The sequence below is a fragment of the Nelusetta ayraudi genome, unplaced genomic scaffold, assembly GCF_046127955.1.
Source record: "Nelusetta ayraudi isolate G7.1 ecotype Tasmania unplaced genomic scaffold, CSIRO-AGI_Nayr_v1 ptg000004l, whole genome shotgun sequence".
NCBI classification, from domain to species: Eukaryota; Metazoa; Chordata; class Actinopteri; order Tetraodontiformes; family Monacanthidae; genus Nelusetta; species Nelusetta ayraudi.
The window spans coordinates 11,425,203-11,450,187 of NW_027466054.1; the positions used below are offsets into that span (position 1 = coordinate 11,425,203).

Here is a 24,985-nt window from a genome sequence, read left to right on the forward strand (position 1 = left end):
TTGGGTTAGAGTTGGGCCTGGAGTTGGGGGAATGGTTAGAGTTGGGGCTGGGGGAAGGGTTAGCGTTGGGCCTGGAGTTAGGGTTGTGGCTAAGGTTTGGGGCTAGGGTTATGGTTGTGGTCGGGATTTGTCAATTGTTATTCTTTAACTCTCATCAGCTGGTGAGATTCATCACAGCATCTCAACACAAAAAAACAAGAATTCAACAGTCTTTATTCCTTAGTAACATCATCTTGAAAGTATAAATAATAATCAGAGGAGAATAGACATGCAGGAGATCGGCATCATACACACCTTCAAAATGCACAAAGGCAAAAAAGAATGGCAGAGAAAAAATAGTCATAAGTGGAATGTCAGCGGAGAGTTAAATGAAGCCGGTGAACACAAGGTGACATCTGAAGAGTTGAAAAAAACCAACACTGAAGCATGTAGGTCAAACAGCTTGAACTGAAAAGCCAAGTCAGTTGTCTTGATTTCAATTGGACAAAATATTTATAATAATATGAGCCGAGAAATGTTAAACACCTGTATTTAAACAACTTGCCATTTAAAGTTGGTTCCCTGTTTTGGTTTTGCCACCTTTTTGTAATTTCTTTCCTGATCAAGCAAAAGGTTTTGATGTTGAAACAGTTAAAAGTTGAAACGTTCTACAGTCATCCTCCCAGTCTGCAGAGGGCGCTACCGCAGCTGACAGCTTAAACTAAATCCTTCCTTTGTTGGAAAAAGCGTCAAGCCGCATTTAACCATTCAATTGGAAGAAAAATTGTATTTGTGATGAGTCTAATTACTTTCGTAACAAAGGTGCATCTAATGTTTTGAGTGCAAAAGTTAAAATATATGTTCAAGGAGCTCAAACAAATTTGCTCACAGAAATAATGCACACAAAAGGTTATCTTTACTATCCCAGAAACGGTTGGGATTTTTTTTTCCATCGAATGGGTTTCAGCAATAACCGAGGAAATACACTGTAGAAAACAAAATATTTTAAGCATTTTCCAAAATGCAGCTTCTATTTCAATTGCCCAAACAGTAGGAGACAAAGTGTTAAATATTTACAAATGACTATTTACAGGTTTTCGACCATGTGCATACAGTCAGCAGTATATTTACAACAAAATGTGGCTCTCAGGTGCCAGAAAGCAGTGAATGAAGAGCCACAATGTCTTTAGCGACGAGCGACAGGCGAACATTCTCTGAGCATCGACATTCACGTCTTCTCCAGTCAAGGTCAAAGTCCAGAGAGTTTGAAGGTGAACCAGAAACATGAGCTGTTTGTCTTTCAACCAGACTTTGTACAAATTTGTACGCACAAAAAAAAACAGATTTTTATGATTTATGAAACGTCGAGCTCTAAAAACACCTCAAGTGTTTCACAAAGTATGTGTCTCTTATTTTCATACCAGTGCTTTCAGAAATGTACTTTTAAAAGCATATTTAAAGAACGTCTCAACGATCATTTTCAGCTATTTTAACATGCAACCCAAACTGGAATTCATGTGTGTTGACGCTGGAACCAGTTATGACTTTATTTATTCATTTTTTTAAACTGCAACTACTGAACAGAAATATGTACAACTTGCACCACTGATTTGGAAATGGCTGCGATAACAATTTGGTTTGGAAGTTCAGACAAGTCTGTCCATTGGCTTTATGTGATCAAAGATGCGGTTTTCACCTAAAAGATGGACAGAGTGTCACTCACCCAAGAGCAAAACCCACATTAACTTTGGTTGGACATCTTGTGTCTGTGACAGCTTCCTGTACACCTGCGGAGGCCCCTTCCTGGAAAACACTGCTATGTCTGTCCTGTTTATTAGACACCCTGTGTTACAGATGGTACATTAAAGTTTCAATGTTTGACTTCCTCATACTGTAAATAAAAAAAAAAAGCGGGGGGGGGGGGGGGGGGGGCTTTTTAAGACTGACGGGAGAAAAATGAGAAATCTACTGTGCTTTCACCAACACCAGGCTGAAAACTAGATGGCTGCAGAGCAAAGATGCTGATGAATCAAGCCGAGTTTCCTTGTTGTGGCGGCGGGTTAAACATTCTGCCCATGAAACAATGAAATGAACCTCGCAGGAGTGAGCTTGAGGTACGCAGGACCCTCCACCGGCTCCACCTTTCTTATTTCTCACGTCCGCAGCTGGAAGGTTGGGGGTTGGGGAGCGAGCGGCTGGAAGGCTGGTCAGCAGGAGGAGGCACTGATCTTCTCCGACACGTCCAGGTCAGACTTGGCCACCAGGAAGCGCAGGCGTCCTCCTCCCAGACGGATCAGGTCCACCGCGCTGTGACAAGCAGGAAGCAGGAAGTGGGGAGAGATGAGAGACACACGGACCAGGTGTCCAGTTACTCCATGCTCAGCAGAGACAGAGAGGATGATGGGAGAAGTGCAGCGATCAATGAGAGCGATCAGTTCAGCTCAGCGCAAGCACGGAAAGACTGTTAACAGTGAATCTTTAATGAATCAGTGTTTTCTATCAGGGAACCGGCGCCCTGTACCTCTGGTAGTCGGCCCCGATCAGACTGGTTCCGTTCACGGCCAGGATGCGATCGCCGATCCTCAGCCTCCCGTCGGAGGCGGCCGGCCCGTCAGGGATCAGGGTGCGGATGTAGATGCCCGGAGCGTTGAGAGGAGTGTGCTGCAGGCCGGGGAATACCAGCGAGTTTCAACAGTGTGTGGACGTTTCTTAAAGATAACTTTGCTAAATAAACCTTTACTTTTTCTCACTGCAATTTTGCAATTTTGTCAGCAAAGGTAGAGACATGGCTGGAGCTTGTCTCAATCATGCCGTTTTGATTAAAACAGATTTTCTTTTTTTTTTTTTTTTTTTCAAAGGAATCAATCAGTGAACAGCTTTTTGTTTTCAGATTATTTGAGAGGGTAAACTCCAAATTTAATCTTGATAAATCAAGAAATTCCATTTTTTTGTTGTTTTAAAAAAAAATAAAAAAAATAAAAAAAATCTTTATAGGAAAAACGCATCACAGAAAAGTCCTCACTGCTCCGTCTGTTACATTGTGAGAGGATAATGTTTATGCATATGAGAATGTGGGCTACACCAATATTTTAGTCAAGGTACGAAAATAAAGGTCCTAAATATAACACCCCTGCAACCCTGAGTTCAGGAAGAAGCAGGTATGAATACATAAAGGCAAATCAACTGATGTATGCCAATAGTTACTAATGCATACTTGATTTTGATTTTATTGAAATACCCTATTTTGGATCTACATGTGTATAATATATATATATATATATACACATAAATCCTGATAATACAGATCCACGTGTAATGTATTATCTGAGGTATGCATTAACGTTCCTCATGATCTTATTAAAATGAAGTTTCTTAATGTGTTCTGGACTCCTGTGTGTTGCTGCAGTCGACACTCACCAGGCCGTCGATGAGTCCCATGCCGAGGCCGTACGGTCCTTTGTCCAGTTCCACTACAAACACCACACACAAGTCATCAGGGAGGGGGGAGGCGCCGGGGGAGGACACAGGGAAAGGGAACTCACACCCACTAATACACCCTGCAGAGGACAGAAGCACCCAAAATGCACAAAATACACACACACACACACACACACACACACACACACACACACACACACACATACACATAGACACACACACACGCAGGGTGTCGCTATGGGGCCGGACAAACAGATACACATGCAACAGTGCAGCTAAACCAAGACGCAAACACGTAGTTCCGGCCGCAGCCAGCAGGTGTCACACTCACTACACTGTACACACGTCACGGCACACCGGGAGGGATCATGCGGTCATGTGAGGATGTGAGCTGACCGAGCAGCTCCTGTCTCAAAACCACAAAAGTGCACAAAGACGAGCAGACTGAGGCTGCATCCATTGATCTCTTGGCCAGTGGGGAGCAGAGGGGAGTTGAGCGCACACATCATGTCAGACACGCACGAGGAAACATCAGAGGAGAGGGTGCTTTGGTAAGGCGCTCAGCTACTGGATCAAACCATTTACCATTTAAGACAAATTTTCACAACGTACCGGCATTATGACTTGAACAGAAATGTGTATGTGTACAACACTACAGATGAACAGTAAGAACGCTGAGATTCTTTAGTCTTTGTTGCAAAACTGGCGATAGATTATCTGGTGGATTTCTGCTTGCAAGGAATGTTTTCTTGACGTATTTACTAATTATCATTGAATGGTCAAAAACAATATGAAAGTAGCAATAAGTAAGTCAGTGAGCGGCTAGGTTTGCTTCTAAAGTGGTACTATGTCCCCAGCAGTGGTTCTCAACCGGTCGAGTCTCAGGACCCACAGTTATTTCCTCATCATGAAGTCGCCACACAAATTTATTCCATAAAAATAAAAAAAAGCCCACTTTCTCTCATGTTTAGTAAATAAATCATTGAAATTATTGAATTGAATTGTGTGCAAAACAACATTTTCTCTATAAATATATTTATCTCAAAAAAGAGACAATCAAAAAAGTGGGTCACGACCCACCAGTCGCGACGCTGTGATAGAGAATTGCACGGTTGAACGTTTAAGATGGGCAGAACCTCAGACCAAACAAGGCAGCAGTCCTTTCTGAGCCCATGAAGTCAAATACTTGATATACTTCAAAATTCCTGATGAATCTTTCTAAAGAAAATCTCAGTTTCTGACCTCTTAATTTCTACATCTGTCCACTCTAGAGCTACGTTGCTGCAGACATGGCGTCCACCTGAGGGCAGCGGTGCAGACCTACCCTCCAGCCCGTTGTGGATGATTCCGTTGCTCTTTTTGCACTCGGCCGCGGTCCTGCTGAGGCAGCCGTTGGTCTGGCCGTTGGGGCCCACCACGGTGCCGGGCCCGCCGCCGTCCGGGTACAGCGGCGTGTTGGGGGGGGTGAGGAGGCAGGACGGGTCCGGGTTCCCGGTGCGAGGGTGGTGGGAGGTGCCGTTGCGCCGGAGGCTGTGCGTGTGCGTCTGTCCGGGGGGTCTGTCGCGACACCTCTCCTCGGCCACGTCCACCACCGACCCGTCGTCCCCCGGGGCAGCGGAGCGGGGGCTGCTGTGGGCCGGAGGCAACAGCTCCCTCTGGAGGACGGCAGGGCAGGGCAGGGCGGGACAGGAGAAAGGTTTCAGAGGAGCGTACCCAACGTGAACACAGTTGAATTGAAGGTCCAGTGTGTAATGTTTGGCTTGATTTATGATTTTTACATTGGTAAAAACTTATGTGTGTATACATACATATATATACATATATATATATGTATATACATATACATATATATATATATATATAAATATATATATATATGTGTGTGTATATATACATACATATATATAAATATATGTGTATGTATATATATATATATATATATATATATATATATATATATATATATATATCCATACATATATATATATACATTTACTGTTCGCATCTTTACTTAAACTAACGAATAAGAAGGTGGACGAGGTAACGAGGTTTGGATGGGCAGGCCACCGTAGTTCACTGGCAAACTCAGGAGGGGGAGAGAGAGCAAAAGATGACGCAGCCTAAAATGCAACCACTTGATGTCGCTGTTTCCTCTTCAAAATCTCTGACTATTACACACTTCACCTTCAAGATAAAAAGCTCAGACAACTCATTTAGGTTCTGCTTTAACTTATGACACGTTGTCCAACGTACGTGCACACCAGCGCCGTCCCCGTGTGCTTGTGTGTGCATATAAGGGCACAGTAACAGCAGGGATTACGGTCTAGTCAGCCGTTCCCACTAATTAGACAGCCTGAAGACTAATCAGATTAACCATGATTTAACCATGTCTAGGTTTCTGAGGGGTATGTGTATGTGCGCCAGGCCTTGGCTGGAGTAGAGGGTTTTTGTCTTTCATTTATGGGATTATGGGGAACTCCTCAACCAGCACAGCTGCTGAGGCACATGGCCTGGATTACCCCGCTAGGTGTGTCGCATTTGACAGCGCCTGCGAGCGAGGGAACGAGACGAGACGAGACGAGCGTGTGTCCGACCTGGACGTCGGGCCAGTCGGCCGTGTTGGTTCCGTTGGAGTGCGTGTGCACGGCGGCGGGGCCGCTGCCATGGGTTTGCGTCTTGGTGCGGAGGCCCCACAGGTAGTGGCGGACGTAGAGGAGCTGCCTGTAGATGCTGTCCTCCACGCACTCGCTGTCCAGGTCCACCCTGAAGCCGGCGCTGGGCAGCACGATGGGAGGGTGGTTCTCAAAGCTCTCCAGGAGGTCCACTAGCATGCCAACACACACACACACACACACCTTGCCTTGTTCATACATGTGTGCACTAGATAACTGCACAGAAGTTACAATCATTTGCATGATCTCCCCCCCCCCCCCCCCCCCCATTCCAATACCCACTTCCTTCTGAGCTCAGGGTCACAGGGTTCTGCTGGATTCTAACTCAGCTGTCATAGCGCAAAGGCAGGGTGACACCCTGGACAAGTCGCCAATTCATCACAGTCGCCCCTCCTCCCCCCATTTCCCACTAAAAAACCTTGTTGGTCAAGAACACTGAATAAAGACAACTGGAAAAACACACATCTTTCTAGAGACGTCACAATGTCACAATGCTTGTACTCCTCCCGGTTCGCGACAACACGGCCAGCCAGGTTGTTTTTTTCATTTTTTTTGTGCTTCCTCCAGAAAGGCATAAGGTCAAACAAGGCGCTAAGGCATTTCAGCAAAGAGTGAAAAATCAATTGTTCCTGCTGCTTTTGGATCGTCAATTGTGCAAAGCTGCTCCGTGGGAACCCAGAATGAAATATAAAGACCTGAAAATAGTTGAAATGTTGATTTTTTTAATTCCGTTTGTTCCATGTCCATTTGTGGCCCCCACAATGGAGGGAATTCAAAAGCAGGAGCTCAGTGACAAGAAATCATGCACGAAGCTGCAAATGCAAAGTTCCCCTCCACTACCTGTCCTGTATATGTAGGCCTCATCCTCACTGCTGGGCTGCCACGCTGGGATGGAGCCTATCTCTGCCGTCAGCTGGTACTGGGTGAGGATCCTGTGGAGCTGAACTGGTTTCAGCGATGGGTGCTCGCCAGACAGAGTCCGCCAACTCATCTGGTCAAGACAAAAAAAGATGAGTGGGAAAAAATTGGTGTAAAGTCAACGGAGAAAGAGTTTCAGAGCAGAAAAACAGAATGGAATTCCTAAAAGCCCCAACGGCCCCTCAATGGACCGGTTAAACAACAAGGCTTAAGTCAGTATAAATCTAAATCCTAAGTACTTCTGCACCCTGTGATCATGGTATTCTTGTCATTACTACTAAAAAGCAATACTAATTCTCACAGCGTTTATCAAAAAAATAAATACACCAGAAAATATACAAAAGGTAAGTGGTGCCATCTTAAAGGCGCTGTCGCTCCAACCTGCGTGAGCTGCTGGGGGGGCGTGGCCAGTATGGACACAGTGCTGTTGAGCTTGGTGAAGAATTTGTCGGCCAGGTGTCCCAGGCCGGACCTGCTGGCCCACTCCATCAGCATCCGCAGGCACGCCTGGATCTGCAGCACCTTGGAGCGCTGGAACCAACCCCGGGAGGGACCTGGAGACACACACACACACACACACACACACACACACACACACACACATACACACACACACAATGCGCATTTAGAAATTATGACAAATATTTCATACTTGGTGCTAAATTGTGCACTGTGAAGAAGTATGATAAACACTGCGGTATATTTCTGTCCTGGTTTGTAATTTGTATGCATGCCCTGTGGGGAAAGAAGCCTGAAATAGACATTGTGTGTGTGTGTGTGTGTGTGTGTGTGTGTGTGTGTGTGTGTGTGTGTGTGTGCTTGCTGTATGACAATACAAGCATTAATTTTTAAACAAGACTATGAAAACAGTGGCAACGGGCACCAGCTGCCTGCTCGTTATAAAACCAAACGCCGCCTGCTGCAGAGGAGCTCGGCTGAGTGGGTGTGTGTTTTACTGCACAACAAAACCTGCACGCCGACTGCATCTCCCCCGTGTGTCTCTCTCGCACCGCGTGCAGAGTACAGAGGGGGGAGTTTTTTTTGTCGTCGCTGTTCTTGTCGCGAGATTAGCGAGCGAGCGATCGTTTCCAGACTGACATCTGTCAGCTCGTGGCCGCCGCCTCAGCTCGCGGCTGCCGTGGTTCCAGGCCGAGCTCCGCCCCAAGGAAATGCAAAGGAGGTTTGCACCTGAATTTCGCTTTTCTATGCTCCAACGTGTTTCTGCGCCGAACAACATTTCTTTTTTTTCAAAAAACATGTTTTGTATACGGAAGTGTGTGACGCTTTTCACTTCGCACTGACAGACGTAGCAGATGTTCCATGTGTTTAACATGTCTTTAAAGAAAGACAACGAGAAAGAACTGAAATGCTTATGCAAGCCAACCTCTATGAATAAGTACAGACAGAAATATCATTTAAATACGAAATATCATTTCAGTGCTCCAATAATAACCAAAAACCAGCAGATGTCCGGTCACGAAGGTCAGACGTGGTTCAGGCTGCGGCCGGACATGAAAATTACGCGATGGAAAAGATTTTAGCACGGAATCAATTTCAATTACTGACAGCAGGCAAGACAAGAGGCTCCAGGCACACCTCAAAAAACTCACTTGGACAAAACCCTGATTTCAAACTTAAAGTGCATCACACTGGAAATGGTCTGTTTGCTGACTGCCTGATGTTGCTGGGATTCTTTTCATCTGCTGTTTTGGGTCTATGGATGCAATATAAATAAAAGAAACTCAAGCATGCAACCTTTAATTTTGGATCAGCTTTTGAAAAGAGTTGAGCCTTTATGTTATAATTCAGTCTGGATGAAAATGCATGCATTCATGTATATCCTATTTGCGTGAATGTTAAGGTGCTACAATGTTAATGCACAGTCACTGCTAGAGGATGGACCAGTGGCCAGTGAAGGGGGTCGACTGTGCTCGTGTTCATCCCTGGAACACTCAAACTTTGGAAATCTGTCCTCCACCCCTGCCTCCAATATTCAGCCATATGCTCTGGTTGCACACACACACACACACACACACACACACACACACACACACACACACACACACACACACACACACACACACACACACACACACACACACTTCCTTTAGTAATAGGCTTATGTTTGGCATGGAGTAATCTATGTGTAAGCCACCGCAAACAGACGAGACATCGCTGAAGCTCTTAGGAAATGTGTCATAATGCCCCACGGCAGCTGATTTACTCACAGAACCACGCTTAAATAGAGAAGAGCGACACTGCGCACCGTCCCCTATGACAAAAGAGAGCGAGAGCGAGAGAGAGCGCGAGAGAGACCCGAAAAGCATCTTCATCTCCAACTCTCAGCTTTCTATAGCGAGCGCGGAAGACCGAGTGCCTCTGCGAGGGCGAGTCGAAGAGCGCCTGGTGCAAACGTCAGCGCTACCTGCTATAAACTCCCCGCTCTGTTACCATGGACACCATCAGTGGAGAAATATAAATGAGCGACAAAAAACAGGGGGGTGGAGGGGGGGGGGGTGAGGAGGTGGGAGGCAGAGAGGGAGGGAGGGAGGGAGGGAGGCAGAGAGAGCAGCCAGACAGACGGCGAGAGGGAGGCGGCAGCGGAGGAGGAAGCCTGGGCATGAATATGGAGGAATGCCTCCTTCTCCCGCTGCCCAGACTGGTGATCTCTCCTCCGTCCACTGCCTAATGAAGACATATGGCATCAGTGTGTGTGTGTGTGTGTGTCTGAGTGTGTGTGTGTGTGTGTGTGTGCTTGGCTAAAAGGACATAAAGGCGGGGCCCGGGGAGGAGAGTGGGATCGCAGGGTCGTGAATTAATTAGATATAGATATATATCCAGAGTGTATTTACACAGGATAATGGACTGTTAGCTGGGTCATCACAACAACCAGAGCAGACCTCCATCCGTTTACCCTTCACTCTGCCCTTTTTCCCCCCACCTCAGCCCTCCGCCTCCACCTCCACCCATCCTCCATGTCCTCTCCTCAATCTAATCCCATTCCTACTGCTTTTTGTGGCCCCCCCTCCTCACATACACCCCCCATCCCGCCCCACCACCCCGAGGGACAGATGGAAGGAAGGGAAGCAAAGAGGTGGAGGAAGTGGAGGAGGAGGGGGAGGAGGAGGGGGGGGGAGGAGGAGGAGGAGGAGGAGGAGACACAGAATGCAGACAGGACAAGGGCATTGAGGACAAACCTGGGTTAGTCACTGTCAAAATGCTGACAAGGACATATGGACACACACTCTCTCTTACACACACACACACACGCAACTGTGCAAACCCTGGGGGGGAGTCTAATGTACGGCCTCCGCCTTACCTTTGTCCATTAGCTGGTTAAAAAGGGACACGTTGGAGAAGAAGAAGAGGTATGCAAACATCTGTGCCTGGATCTCAGGATGGACCTGGTAGCTCTGCAGCAGCTCCTGGGAATTCTGGAACACCTGCGTGCCGACACACACACACACACACACACACACACACACACACACACACACACACACACACAGATATGCTACTGGGTCAAATATTACTGTGGTGGTCCACCTTTTTTTTTAACCTCTAGAGATGTGACATTCCTTTGGGATCACATTTCTGAGTGTCAGCCACTTATGATTGAACTTGGAATTAGACTGAGTGACTTTACTGTCCTTGTCAATGAGACTCAACATTAGCAGGAAGAAAAAACAAAGGGAAACGTCCCGATTAAAAGCATTCTTTTTTGCTATTATTCGGTTTTGTTTATGTGCTTGTTAAAATACACATTTCTGCCGTCAGTGTCGCACTGTTGCGACGATCAACAGGTGGAGAAGCGCAAACGGAGAAAACACCGGTGAGGAGGCAGCAAACTCTTTCACAATAATAACTATTATTATTACCTCGCTCTCTAGACAGCTAGAAAACAACAAATGATTATGATTTTGTGACAATAGCACAAGTTTAAAAGAACTCTCTACATACAAAAACTGAGGTCATGCTTGCTTTTGAAGGTAAAGAAGAAAGATCTGATGTAAAAGTAGTGACTATTTCTGCACTCATCTTCAGAGGCTGGCAGCTCCAAAGCCGAGGTCGGCCACCTTTAGACCCCGAGGGCACTTAGCTGGTGGAAACGAGGCAAGACTGAGGTCTGAGTCAAACGTCACCCCTTAACATACAAAAACTTTTTATGAGCCTTGCACTACGCCGCAGACAAAAGGAGTTGAATGAGACGTGTGTCAGTGTGTGAAAGTAGAACTAAATCCAGTGCAGTGTCTCTGACGCCGAGACAAGTTTGGATGATGGTCCATTTATCAACGCATTTCTATTTCATAGATGCTGCGACGATCCCCAGGTAGCGCATTAAACTTTTATTTCAAAGTTGTGGGAGGCGCAGAGCCTTGTACTATAGCGAAACAGTGATGACACAGAACATTACTCTCGCCCACCTGCAAGACTCTGCGTACAGATTCAGGGAAGCCGACACCTCCTTTCCAACAGGGCTCCGAATTGTCCAAAGGGAATGGATTACAGTCCAGCAGACCTGGCAACACTACATACAGAGCCTGGAAAGACACACACACACACACACACACACACACACACACACACACACACACACACACACACACACACACACACACACACGCACATGCACAAAGATCATTCAAGTCTTCTACAATCGTAGATCAATAAGCTGTAATTTTAATATAATTTGAATACAAATTTGGAATTTGGGTGTGTGTTTGCAAGTAAAATATGTTTTGCCTGTTAAGACGTCATTGCCACAGCCACACATTACCTTGGTGATATAGTAGACACATTGCTGGAAAGTGTACATGATGACTTCCTCCAAAATTGTCATTGCCTCCTCATTGGCTGATATGGTTGCCGACAGCAACGATTCCTTCGACCCTGGTCGGTGGGAGCGGGGGGGGGGGGGGGGGGGGGTGACAGAGAGACGCGCTTGAGAGAGAAGCAGCGAGATGGCGAGGGGACGGTGCGGCAGCGTCATCCGTGTGCAACGTGTGCCTCGGCGGGTTTGGACGCACCTTGAAGCGTCTCCATGGTGTGCGTGTACGCCGGCGCCCGCTGCTGTATGAAGTAGAGGATCTCGATGGAGTTGGACATCCAGAAAAAGATGGTCTGCAGGTCAGGGATGAGATCTGAGATGCTGAGGAGGGACAGGGAGGCCGGGTCCTGGCTGCACGGGCACACACGTGCACGGAGCGGGGTTGGAGGGGTGGAGGGGTGGAGGGTGGAGGGAGAGAGAGAGAGGGGGGGGGGGGGGGGCAGGGGGTGTTAAACACGCTTTAGGTAGACACACTGGAGTCACCAACAAGCCCAGGCCCACACGGCCTCTTTCTGCTGCAAAGTGACACTCACTGTTGAGCTTGCTTCTGAGCCAGCTCCTTTGTCCTCTCCTGTAAGGTGCACACACACACACACACACACACACACACACACAAAGACGAGGCGCTCATTAAATTTGTAGGTGGTGCGTTGGTGGAGCACACGTCACGCAGCTATCACTAACCTGTGGGGAGAGGTGTCGTTAGCACGTTTTGCAGGATGACGAGTCTCTCAGAGAGAGAGCGGCGGCCCCATAGTGATGCAAATCCCACTTCTTTCTTTGTTACCATTAAAATCTGTGTGATTGCATTAGAGCGCACATGCAAACTCTGCCCTCCAAATTGTGTGACTATTGCATCAGAAGTCGTGCTGCAATATTCATATTATGCCCTGAACTCCAAGCTCTGACTACGCAAGGGTATGAAAGACAAAAAGAAAAAAAAAAAAAAAAAAATATTGGAGGAATTTTATTTAAAAGTCACTGTATTTTCTGAATAACTCAATAAGGTTATTGAGGTGTTTAATTGAACTAAACTTAAGAAATTAAATTCAAATCAAAGCAAATCCACCAACTCTTATTTTGTATTCATGCATGAACAACAAAATAAAAACATAACCTTTTGAACCAGTCTTGAAGTTGAAGAAGCAAGCTGGACTTTTGGTTGGGTTGGGTTGGGTTATAGGGTTAACCCTAACCTCATCCAAAATGCTTCTTCAGTTCTGGAAGTGAAATCCTGAACCGTCCATAGGCTGGTTTTTGGATCTTCGAGATCCCAAAAAGCAGCCCAGTAGCATGAATTTAACCTTCATGACTGCAATGACCTTGACGACTGACTACTTTCACAAACATTTTTTTAAAACCAGTTTTTGTCACCTGGCATTATGATATTTTATCTTCACTATGACTGATGAAGGCTTTTTGTCGTGAACAGAACTGTGTGGTTGTGAAATACTGTACAAAACATGTGAGACCTGATTAACTATTCATCTGACCCGACACGGCTCAGCTGTTTCTCACCACATGAGGTCATCTTAAGCAGAGACCAAAGTACCAAAGTCAAACACACACACGCACAGACTCACACACACAGTCACTCACCCATGCAATGGTCTGGACTCTCCTGACGATCTTGAGCAGCAGTTTTCCAAAACTGCCTGGTGGGAAGTTGGAGGCAGAGTGTTGTATGCACAGACACAGGAGGTAGGCGGGCGTGAGCTTGTGGTCGTCTCCTGTGAAGCAGTTCAAATGAATTTTTAAAAAAGTATGCCATATCTTTTTTTTTTAGGTATTAAAGTAAAATAATTTTATCACTGAATTAAAATAAAAAAAATAATGATGATAATAATGTAATTATGATGGTTGTAAAAACATAAACATATACAAAAAAATTGAATTCTCTGGAATTAAATAATATTCTTTATCCAAAAATAAAATAAAAAAAACTACAATTTAGGAAGTTGCACATTTTCTCAGAAAACAGAAATACAGTTGTGCTCTAAATTGAGTTTCAGGTCTTTCTATCACTCTCACACTCGCATTTCAAACATTTCAACTGTATTGTGTGTGACTGCAACCCCGAGCACAGACCTCCAGGTTCGATGAGGGACATGATTCTGTTCAGCAGCTGGTCTTCATGCGCCTGGTCAAAGTCCAGCTGTAGCCTCCTCTTCTGGCCTCCTCCTCCTCCTCCTCCTCCTCTTCCTCCCACCCCCTCCCCTGCAGGCAGACTGAGGGGCCCTCCTCCTCCCCCCACCACTACCACCGCCGCCCCCCCGACACTGCGGGGTTTCACCAGGTGAGGCTTGAAGCTGCGACGGACGGCCGACACGTTGGCCACCTGCGCCGCCCGCTCCTTCAGGACCGAGCCGCACACCTTGCAGGTGGGACCCCCGCCTTCCCCCTCCTCCGCCCCGCCGGCGTCATACAGCTGGCCCAGGGAGCGGAGGCGCGCCAGCGTCTGCGTGGGCAGCGGCTTGGCGCCCGTGGGGTCCTTGTACAGGAAGATGTAGTGGGCGCCGAAGGAGAGCAGGTCGCCGTGGCGCAGCGTGGTGGAGCGCTCGCAGCGGGAGAAGTTGACCAGCACGGTGGCGTGCAGCACCGGCTCCACCGCCACGCAGAAGCGCTCCGCCGCCGCCGCCTCGTCCCCCTTCGACATGCTGCTGTTGGGGTTGTTGCGCCGGGGGGCGGGGACCCGGCGCAGGCGGCAGTGGAGGGGCAGGATGTCGGGGGAGAAGAGGCAGATGTTGGGCCGGGCCGACGGCGTCTCCTGGCCCACCGTGTGCTGGTCCCGGTTCAGCAGGTAGACGAGGCAGTCCTGCGACGACACGGCACGGTGAACTACACGCAATCTGATTTTTTTTTTTAACCACGACAAGCGGTGGTTTAGTAATGAGTTACATGTAACCATCCATCCATCCACTTTCAATAACCGCTTCTTCCTGAGCTCAGGGTCACGGGGGTCTGCTGGAGCCTCTCCCAGCTGTCACAGGGCGAAGGCAGGGTGACACCCTGGACAAGTCGCCAGATCATGGCAGGCCCACGTAGAGACAAACCATTCACACTCACACACACCTACGGACAATTTAGAGTTTCCAATTCAACTCACATGCATGTTTTCAGACTGTGGCAGGAAGCCGGAGAGCCAGCAGAGAACCCACGCAGACACAGGGAGAACATGCAAACTCCACACAGGCCCGGAATCAAACCCGCAACCTTCTTGCAGTGAGGCAACAGTGCTAACCACTGCACCAGAATTACATGTAAAATCATGATGCAATTTAATTACAAAATGAAGATAGCTGTCAATCAGTGACATTGCTGGAAAAAATATGAAATAAAATAACAGCTACTTATGGAATTTTCATGATAACTATTTAACTACATCTGAACAATTTTTACAAAATAAATAGCTGGGCTTTATGTTTAATCATTTTATTTTTGCTGCTTTGCAGGGTTTTCTTTTGCGCTGGCTTGGTACAAGCACTGTTTCCCTCCACAGACGAAAGTTTGATATGATTCTGACGCTTCTGATTGGTTCTCCTGTCCAGTTGGGAATTGCATCGTACTACCGCTCACCTGCCAGTTAAATTGTCTCTCTTTGTTTTAAGTACTGCAGAAAGCTGAACACTGTCGGGTCTAAACAGTTTTCACATTTAGAAAAGTAATCAAAATGTAATCCAACGTAATTAGTTACATTACAATGATAAAGTAAAGTGAAATAGTTATACTAACATCACGTTTTCATGAGGGTACCTTTTAATTGTAACCAATTCCATTTTGCAAAGTAATCTCGCCAACACTGTGACCACAACACCACAGCACCTCTGCGCTCACCTGCCGGTTGTAGCCCTGCAGCAGCAGCAGGTGCGGCGACTGGTAGAGCGAGTGTTTCACCCCTCCTCCCCCCTGACTCCCCTCCTCTTTCCTCCGGCCGTTGGGGGTGGTCTCGCGCTCTCTGCCCCTGAAAGGCCCCGGTAGCGTGGAGTAAAACCGCTTGGGCTCATCCCCGACTCCGAGCTGCAGACGGACGTGCACAGAGTTTAGAGCTTTCGAGCGGGTGGTGACGGACGGGGCACCTGACGAGGTCCCACCTGGTTGAGGCTGGTCTCGCTGAGGCTGCGGCAGAAGGAGGAGTTGCTGGAGCGGGGCAGGGTCAGGGTCCCCTTCGCCCTGTTCCTCTGGAGCTTGCGAGCCTGAGCGTTAATGTCTGCAGGGGGAGCGGCGGGAGAAAGAAGGGAGGAGGACGAAAATAGAGAGCAGGTGGAGAAAGATGAGAAAAGAGCAAAAAAGAGGCAAGCAGAAAACGTCGACGAGACAGATGGAGAAAGGTGAGGCGTTGAAGTTACAGGGACGCAGTTCGTTAATGTGACATTGTTAGCATGTTTGTGGTGAGAGATGCCATTTGTCAGACTTGAGTGCGACGGTCATGTACGAGCCGAGTGAGAAGCACAACCTCATCAATCGGACGGAGTCGAGCGTTTCCCATTTATTCAGAGTGGCCTGTTGCAAATGGTCATTCGTGGACACACTCCCCCAGCCCTTTATGTATAGTGTGCATTCCTCAAGTCCCTACCACTATTTATTATAAGCTGTCTTGGAAAGCTGGCCCATATAAACACACATCAGGGACGTGTGCCACTAGGAGCCACTGGCTGAACTCTGTGTTATATTGCACAGCAAAGCAGACAGCAACAAACCCTGGCACAGCCTTCTGCGCATTAACAGTGATTATTAATTTGAGTAATGCCGATAATGCTTGCTAAATGCTGTCAAACTGATGATCGCTCTGTCAACACGAATTGAAGCCACTCTATATTTGGTGGCTAGCAGGCTTCATCTCAGGCCAGGGGTGGGCAAACTTTTTGATTGGTGGGGCCACAGTGGGTTTTAAAATTTGCCAGAGGGGGCGGAGCAGGAGCAGATTGCTGGAGTTTTCGGTGACCCACCGCACAGGAGAAACAATAAATCATGGGTTAAGTAGAAAAGGTCCTTTTCAATTCAAAATGAACAAAAGCATTACAACAAAATATGTGTCCTTAGCTTACTCACTTACTATTAATATAATTTCGTTATTTAAATTAAAAAGCTCAACGGGCCGCATATGGCCACGGGCCATAGTTTGCCCACGCCTGTCTTCGAAGGAGACTCATTCTTCTTCATTTCTGAAGGAATATACAAATGAGATTTTTTGGTGGTTTTTTTTTTCTTCCCTTGTCCTGTCTGGCCATAATGACAAGCAGAAGTGTCTCTGGATACAACTGAGATGTTAGACAGTGACATCTCTTAAAGGTGACAGCCAGCAGACAGGCCCTGCAGCCTTGGAGTCGTTGGAATGAAAGTGGGAAAAACACTGGAGTGGATGGTGCTGGATGAAGCAGCAGCACGGTGTGGTTGGTCCAGGGGGAACCTGATGGAAGGTGAACTGAGCAGCATCTGATGACCGGAGTCTGTACGATGGCTCAAGCACACGCACACACACACACACACACACACATAGAGAGGGAACAGGTTGGATCGCTGGCAATGGGGGTGGCACTGGTGACAACACAGGTCAAGGTGGTCCTCCATGGCAATGACTGACAGCCGCCCTACCTGAGGCCAGTCCCCACCTTTAGAGCTGGACTGTACCACTCGACCAGACCGGAGGGGGGAGCTCCTGTGTTTGACCAGGCCAGACCGACCCATTAGAGCCGCCAGGAACTGGGATGCTTTGGGCCCTACAGCAGGGTGGGAGGGGTTACAAAGGGGGGGGGGGGAAACACCCCCTCACCAAAGCACCACGCACACACCGTCACTACGGACACGAGGCATGCATGTGCTGAGGGGGAACAGGGGAAGTGGTGCATTCTGGTGAAGACACGTAGCAGTTAGTAAGAGAGATGCACAGTTTAAGGGGTGAGGTTTGAAATTCTCACCTTTAATTGCAGCTTTACGGCAGTAAAGTACAGGAAGTTCAGTCTCATCCTACTGACAACTTAAATTTAATTTTAGAATATTATTTGTGATCCCTCGTTTTCTTTGAGTTTTAAATGAAACAACCTCATTCTGCGCCGTGCCGGGACCCGGCCGCTTTAATCTGGTAGTGAAAACTGTAGAAGAGCCTTAAAATGTGATCTCATTTCAAGAATTCTGACAGCTGACACATGTGCATGCACGTTCAGACGCACACCAAGGGACAAAAAGGACGAGACGGAGAGAAACTCCAGGGTTTGAGAGTTTCAGGTCTATAACACAAGGCAGAAGAGGTTAGTGCAAAACATGGCAGTATGTGTGTTATTGTCATGCGTTCAACAGTGAACCATTTATTGCAAGAGCTTTCTTTCATTCATTCCAACTCGGCTCATTCTTGTCATACAGACTGAACAGTGAACACCTACTTGGTCGTGGTTGCTTATAAGTCAGTGCTGTGAACAGTGAGTAAGCTAACAAGCAACAGTTGTCCCTGTGCTGACGGGGAGAATGCTAGCAGTAGGAAACAGCTTTTCTTCATGTTGGGGTGACTCAAGTAAAATAATCATTATTTGATGATTCAAACACCTGGAGCTCAATGTCATCAAATCCAGTGAGCTTTCGTCAAACTACCACTGCAGATTGAGTCATGTTTAAATTAATAAAAAAAAAAAAACATACAGTACGTTGGCTGTTTCAGATTTTAAAAAAAAATGACATTATTTCTGAAACACTTCAAGTACAGGTGTCTAATCAGCTTCAGAGTGTCACCAGGACCCCAGCCCTGACAAAAAGGATCATTTATCCATTAAACTGTCAGCACTGATGCACTCCCTGCTCCACTGAAAGGAGGCTTCGCAGTAACAACACGCACTCAACAGAAGGAAGCTTTACCCGGCAAAAAAAACAGTGCAACGGCAAATGTGTGCCCACATACAGGCAACAACATTAGGAATATTTCTAGGAACAGCAGGAATATTTTTAAGACAAAGCATAAAATTTGTGCAAGAGTGCAGCAGGCAGTCAGTCAGTCAGGCAGTATTGAAGGGAGAGTCCGTGCAGTGTGGATTTCAGTCTTTTTAAGCATTAGTAAAATACAAGAACTTGGCCAAGCTCGTCTTTGTGGCAGGTGATCTGTCAGGTGATATTACGCTAGGCAACGTCGCTCCTCTGCGTGGGGAAAAACTTGATTGTTGACAGACTGTCTGGCGAGCAAAGAGGTTGACATAGCAACCACTACACTCTGGCACGCTGGCATGCTTCACGGGAGATGTGAGAGTTGCCGCTGAGAATCGTTGTTCTGTCTCTCCGCTCACTGCTGTTCACTGTCTCGCTGTTTTAAATTGTGCCACCCATATGTGTGTGTGTGTGTACAAAACCTCTTTTGGTACCAATCAATGTATTAATGTTGTATTTTAGTTTATTATACTCTGTGTGTGCATGGTTTTACAAAGTTGTAAAGTGCACAAAACATCAGATTGGAAAAATAAATAATCAGCATTCATACATTTAAGAATGCTAGAAAAAATGAGCGTCAGTGACTAAAGCAGGGGTGGGCAAACTTTTTGACTGGTGGGTTGCAAAATTTGCCTTAGGGGTCGGAGCAGGATCAGATGGATGGAGTGTTTTAGTGACCCACCCTGAAGGAGAAAAAAACTATATACATCAAAATATGTGCTTTAATGTCAATTGAAAATGAACAAAAGTGCTACAACAAAAGCTGTTTTTGAAGCCCCACAGTGTTTTGCTCCTAAAACACTGAAAGAATTGATGAAAGACGGCTATTTTATGACTTACTTATGCATTCAAAAGCTTAACAGGCCGCATATGGGCCCCGGGCCACAGTTTGCCCCTGCCTGGTCCAAAGTGTTCTTCCAGTTTTGGCCTCCCTCAATTGACACACAGCTTTACACAGCTCCACTGCAGACCGGTAGGCACTCTGCCCCACCCCAGAGCAAACGCAAACACTTCCGCTGTTAACATAGCACGATGCAGGCTCCTGCTGAAAGACATCTGACACCAGCCAAATATTAAAGTCACTTCGCTGTAGGAAAGAGTTTTGCAAGCAAGCGATCAGGCAAAATCAGACAAATGCCGCTGTTGGGGAATCTAATGGCCAATAGTCCAGCAAAGTCGTCGCGTCAGAGTTAAGGAGCGCGACAAACTTGGAGAATGTTATAAAGAAGCTGTCTACACTGCAGCGCAACAGTTTATGTGTGACCCACAGTGGTGGAGTGGTGAGAAAATGATCTGAGCTCCCTGTAGCAGAGACACGTCGCTGATAAAGACAGCACAGCGCCCTGCTCACATCCAGCCACACACCACTCAGCTTTCACTCAATCAATCCAGTGGCTGCACATGCACAGTCCCGCTGAACCTGTGTGTGTGTGTGTGTGTGTGTGTGTGTGCATGTGATTCTGTGTTCTTTTAAAATATTGATTGCACATGTATTAAAAATCCAAAACACTGTCTTCAAAGGAGAGCGTTGCAATGGCAAAGCCTCAGTAGCACAAAACGCAACAACAGCTTCTGTTTTACATCTATACCGCCAGCACGCACACGCGCACACACACACACACACACACACACACACACACACACAGAGTCAATGCAGAGGAGCTAACGAGCTACGCTTTTCTGCTGAGTTTGGAAAGAAACAAGACCAGCTGTTGTGTGGGTAAGCGTGTGTGCGTGTGCATGTGCGTGTGTGTGTGTGTGTGTGTGTGTGTGTAGCAACGGCTGTGCGTGTTCCCTCACCGGCGGTGATGGTGTCCTTCTCCTTGGCGTTCAGCTCCTCCACCTCGGCTCTCCGGCGCAGCTCGAACCTGCGGGCGTAGCCTTCGCGTGGCTTCCACAGCTCCTGCAGCAGCAGCGGCTTCTCGTTGTCCCCCAGCGCACGCAGGCACTCCGTCCGCCAGCCGCCGCCGTCAATCCTGCCGCCGTCGATCCTGCCGCCGTCGATACCGCCGCTGTCGATCCCGCCACCGTCGATCCCGCCGCCACCACCGCCCTCCAAGCGGCCGATGACGTCACACAGCACGTAGGAGTGCGCGGCATTCTTGTTCAGGGAGTAGCGGTCCAGGGCCTCCTTGACCAGCTCCTGGGCGCTGGAGCGCGGCGTGGCCAGGACGCTCTTGTAGTTGGCGCCGGCGCATATTTCGTCGCCGAAAATCTTGAGGACGCCGGGCGCCGAGCTCTGCGTGGAGAGCTCGGCCGGGTCGTCCGCCGGTCGCTCCGGGGGCTCGGTGGTGGAGCGCCGGTCCCCCCGCGTGTTGGTGCCGGTTTCCACGGGGACGCGGTCCCTGTAGCTCAGCGTGCGGTACAGGACCTGGGAGAGAGAGCACGCATACAGAATACACAGCAAACATTGGTTACACACGTGTTCATTTAATAGCAAAGCTATCGTGATAACACCGCATGCGATGGGTCCTCAGTCTGCTATTGATCTGCTAAACATCCCATGTAGGACATCTTGTAGAGGGCAGCCAAGACATGGAAGGTGACTGACCAAACCATGTGTCTATCTGTCACATTCAAACTGACCAATCAGAGAGGTGCTGGTTTAACCAGCTCAAGGCTTCTCACTGGTACAACCTTGGCCATGCATCGCTCGCCTACGTCTCACTACAAAGCACAGCTGTGCTCTTCAAATGGACAACAGCAGCTCCACGTTGGTGTTTTTGGTTTTCTTCTTTTGGTATAGAGCTTGGAGTTCTAGACCTCTAATTCCTTTATATTTCTACAGAGCTGGCTGTTTGTGGAATCCAATGGGCTCCGTATTAAGACTGATTGCTCTCTGTTAAGGTTGGCAAGAGGGATGGTGATGACTAGACTAATGTTTTATTGAGTGATGGCAGACACGAGATCAATCAATCAAGGAGTTCTCTGAATTAGCTTGGGGTACAAATTTTCATTTCAAATTTCAACAATTTTGTGCCAAAGGATAAAAGTGACAAAGGTCACATGATGTATCATCTACTGGCCTTTATTTTTCAACAACATACTTAGAAGATGAGAAACTGTATCAATAAAGGAGAAAAGTGCTACAGTCCAACAGAGGAACCAATGTGAGGGATTTTTACAGAGTTCTTTATGCCATCTGGCGACGCACCTGCGTGAAGGTCCTGCTCTGACGCTTCAAGCGGCTCTTGGACGGGAGGGACATGCTGGCCCCAGAGGAGGAGCCGTAGAACATGATCCCGCTGTTGGCTTCACAAACTCCACAACTGGTGAGGGAGGTCAGGGGGTAAGTCAAAAAAGCCCTGTTCAAACATCTACTGTGAAAAAGGATCTAACCCAAGGGATAAAGTCAATTGACTGTACAGCACACCTACTATACTGACGGCATAAAGACATGCATAAAAAGGAGGAGAGCTAAGAGAGATAATAAAAAAGTGACGGTGTCGCCGGTTTTGTGAAAGTACCTCGACGCTGTCGGGAAACTGTCAACCCAGCGAGCAGCAGCACCAGGCCGGCCGTTTAGATCTGAAGGTCAGACGCTGCAGATTTCATTTCTGTCATCTTCAAGACGAGAGGAGACAAAAGCCTGGCGTCAGGTGACACTGATGTAACTTTTAACATTTTGATTATTTCTTAAATAATCCAATCTCTTTTCAAACCATGTCCAGTCAGAAATCAATTTGACATTGTTTGCCTTCATAGGACATTTTTTGATTGAATATCAAAGGTGTTGGGTGTTGGAAAATGAAGTTGCGTGTGTGGAAACGTGATGCAATCACAGCACATAGAGCATTAAGTCATGACATTCTTCAACAATAGATTAGGTCTCTATCCTGTCAGTAAACCTGCGCCACTGTTCAAGAAGTGCTAAGAAATACAGAGTTCTATAAGTAGTTCCACTATGTGATGCTACAGGCTTTAACGCAATGTTACAACTTCAATTTTACAATACTAAATGTTTTTTTTCCTCCAGTAAATATCATTTTAATACAACTAAACTATTTTAATTTTGGTGTCAAAATGCGTCCATACAAATGTGACAAGAAAAAAAAAAAAATCCCTGCCTTGATCCTTGCTGTGTGCTGACCTACAGCTTCTCTGTTGAAGATGTGATCATCAAATTGACGCCACTGATCGACAGCACCGACGAAATGATGAAAGAGCTCTGCCTCTGGTCGCAAACCAGGTCACGCATTTTAAACTGTGTTGCAGCTCTGTGGCAGCACACCTCACTCAAGCCTTTCAAGCAGGTTACATCACCTTTTACACAGTGACCAGCCAGCCAGCCAGCCAGCCAACCAACCAGCCAGCCAACCAGTCAGTCAGTCAGTCAGTCAGTGTCAGTAGAGGGGAGCTGCAGTTTGCTGTCTGTGTTGTACGCAGCCAGTCATCAACTTTGGGTGTTTTCTGCTCGGCAGCAAACACTTTGAAGGTGTTGTTGTGTCTTGACTGCAGGCACAGTTGAGATAACGTGACTATTTTAAATGCCAGCTAATCCACAGTAATCTGGCTCCTTGGCCGCAGTTAACTCAATCCTTGGACCAGGGACTTCCCTCCCTCCCACCCTCACACACACACACACACACACACACACACACACACACACACACACACACACACACACAGCCAGCCCTGAGACCGTCGGCAGGTCCGTGTGAGCCAGAAGCTGGCCGCGGTTATATTTGGTAACCGTGCCACACACGGAGACCAACTTCACCGACGGCGGCACTCTTTGACAGAGTGCCCGTCCCGTCCTTGTGTAGACGGCCAGAACCTCAGCCACAAAACAACAACAACAATAAATAAATAAAACAATTGCTGTCTCACACACACACACACACACACACACACACACACACACACACACACACACACACACACACACATTAAAAAAAAAAAAAAAAAACATGACCTACGCACATCACATTGGACTTATATTAACTGCGGAGTAGCCCTTTAACTCAGCGTCTGTTTACGGCTTGTCGCTAGCAACCGCCGTAGCAACAAAGGCAGAGAGGTGCTGCTGCTGGTGCTGGTGGTGGGGGGAAATCCTCAGATATTAATCCGCTGATGAGTCGTCAGGCGCGGCGCTGCCCGTTCACCGCCCCGGCGGCCTCTCTGACGGCGGACAGGTGGAACGTTGAGCCCGCCGCCGCACAGTTAGCAACCAATTAGCGTCAATTGTTTGACGATGCGTGAATGACTCTTAGCGACAGGAAATCTTAAAACAGAAAAAAATAATAATAATAAAAAAAAAACAATGATGGCGGTACAAAGCTGTGGCGCGTGTGTATGTGATTAAAATAGGTCCTGGAAAAAAAAAAAGTTGAGGTGTGATTCCAGCAGTGACAAGCCCAGTCCCCCGAGGGCTCCCCTGGGTGTCTGTTGCCCTACTCACGCTGCCTGCAATGCGTGGCTCCATAGCGCCGGGGAATCCTTTCCGAGTTCTTCCCCGTCTCTTCTTCTCCGCAGGACCGGAATTCCCTCCCTCACCTCCCAAAAAATAGGAAGGCTGGGGAAAAAGCTGCCCCTGCCACCCACCACCCAGATGCCCCGCACTCAGAGCAACGAGCAGCCGTCTGGGGCTCCCTCCCACATCCCCACCGCAGCCCGCTAACTCGGAAGGCAGCCGGTCGGTCACCGTGCCAGGTTTCGTACCCACATCTCCGCCGAGTGTCCAGCAATGCCCGCTGACTCCGACAACCGCATTCCCACGTTTGCAGCGGTTCGGACGGACGCCGAGTGGCGACGGAAAGAGCCGAGCTCAGCCTCACCTCGGCGCACCTGCTCTGGCTCCCGAGTGAACGGAGATGGCGCCTCCTTGTGGACATTGGCTGCACGAACACAATTTTGACGCAAACTTGCGCCTCAGACGAACCCCAACTGATAATAATAATAATAATAATAATAATAATAATAATAATAATAATAATAATAATAATTTGTCCCGTCTGCAATTAATGCAGTTATAATTAAAGTCTGTTAAGAGAAACAGATATTATTACAATTATAATCTACACTTATGATGTTTTGTAGCAACACATTTGTGTTTATATTTGTGTTTATATTTCTGTGCTAGTCTGTTATGTCATTTGTAAAGGCTTTATGAAAATAGGTGTGGAAAGGTGAACGTCATAAAATGTCAGCTTGACGAATATACTGTATGTTTTTATTTTAATTACAAGAGAAATAGAAAAGATAAAAGCATTGTAGAATTATTCAGGCTTATCACAGCACAAAG

General features: G+C 47.4%; 1 protein-coding gene across 3 annotated transcripts; it reads right to left on the reverse strand.

The window, feature by feature from the left end:
• Positions 1 to 196: 196 nt before the first annotated feature.
• On the reverse strand, positions 197 to 24,503 carry radil (Ras association and DIL domains). Of its 3 annotated transcripts, none has more exons than XM_076034910.1 (21): positions 24,143 to 24,503; positions 22,209 to 22,305; positions 21,896 to 22,010; positions 20,542 to 21,112; positions 17,445 to 17,552; positions 15,927 to 16,042; positions 15,670 to 15,852; positions 13,924 to 14,650; positions 13,435 to 13,565; positions 12,369 to 12,406; positions 12,035 to 12,186; positions 11,785 to 11,897; positions 11,432 to 11,548; positions 10,327 to 10,450; positions 7,389 to 7,561; positions 6,930 to 7,080; positions 6,012 to 6,241; positions 4,742 to 5,072; positions 3,397 to 3,536; positions 2,501 to 2,640; positions 197 to 2,286 (listed from the first exon to the last, which is right to left on the reverse strand). In XM_076034910.1, the coding sequence occupies exons 3-21, from the start codon at positions 21,977 to 21,979 to the stop codon at positions 2,187 to 2,189; spliced, it is 3,729 nt and encodes a 1,242-aa protein (XP_075891025.1). In that variant the 5' UTR covers positions 21,980 to 22,010; positions 22,209 to 22,305; positions 24,143 to 24,503; the 3' UTR covers positions 197 to 2,186. The 3 variants fall into 3 exon arrangements, with proteins under 3 accessions (XP_075891025.1, XP_075891035.1, XP_075891045.1); XM_076034920.1 differs by having other exon boundaries at positions 3,397 to 3,449; positions 24,143 to 24,501; XM_076034930.1 differs by lacking the exon at positions 17,445 to 17,552 and having other exon boundaries at positions 24,143 to 24,501.
• Positions 24,504 to 24,985: the final 482 nt, after the last annotated feature.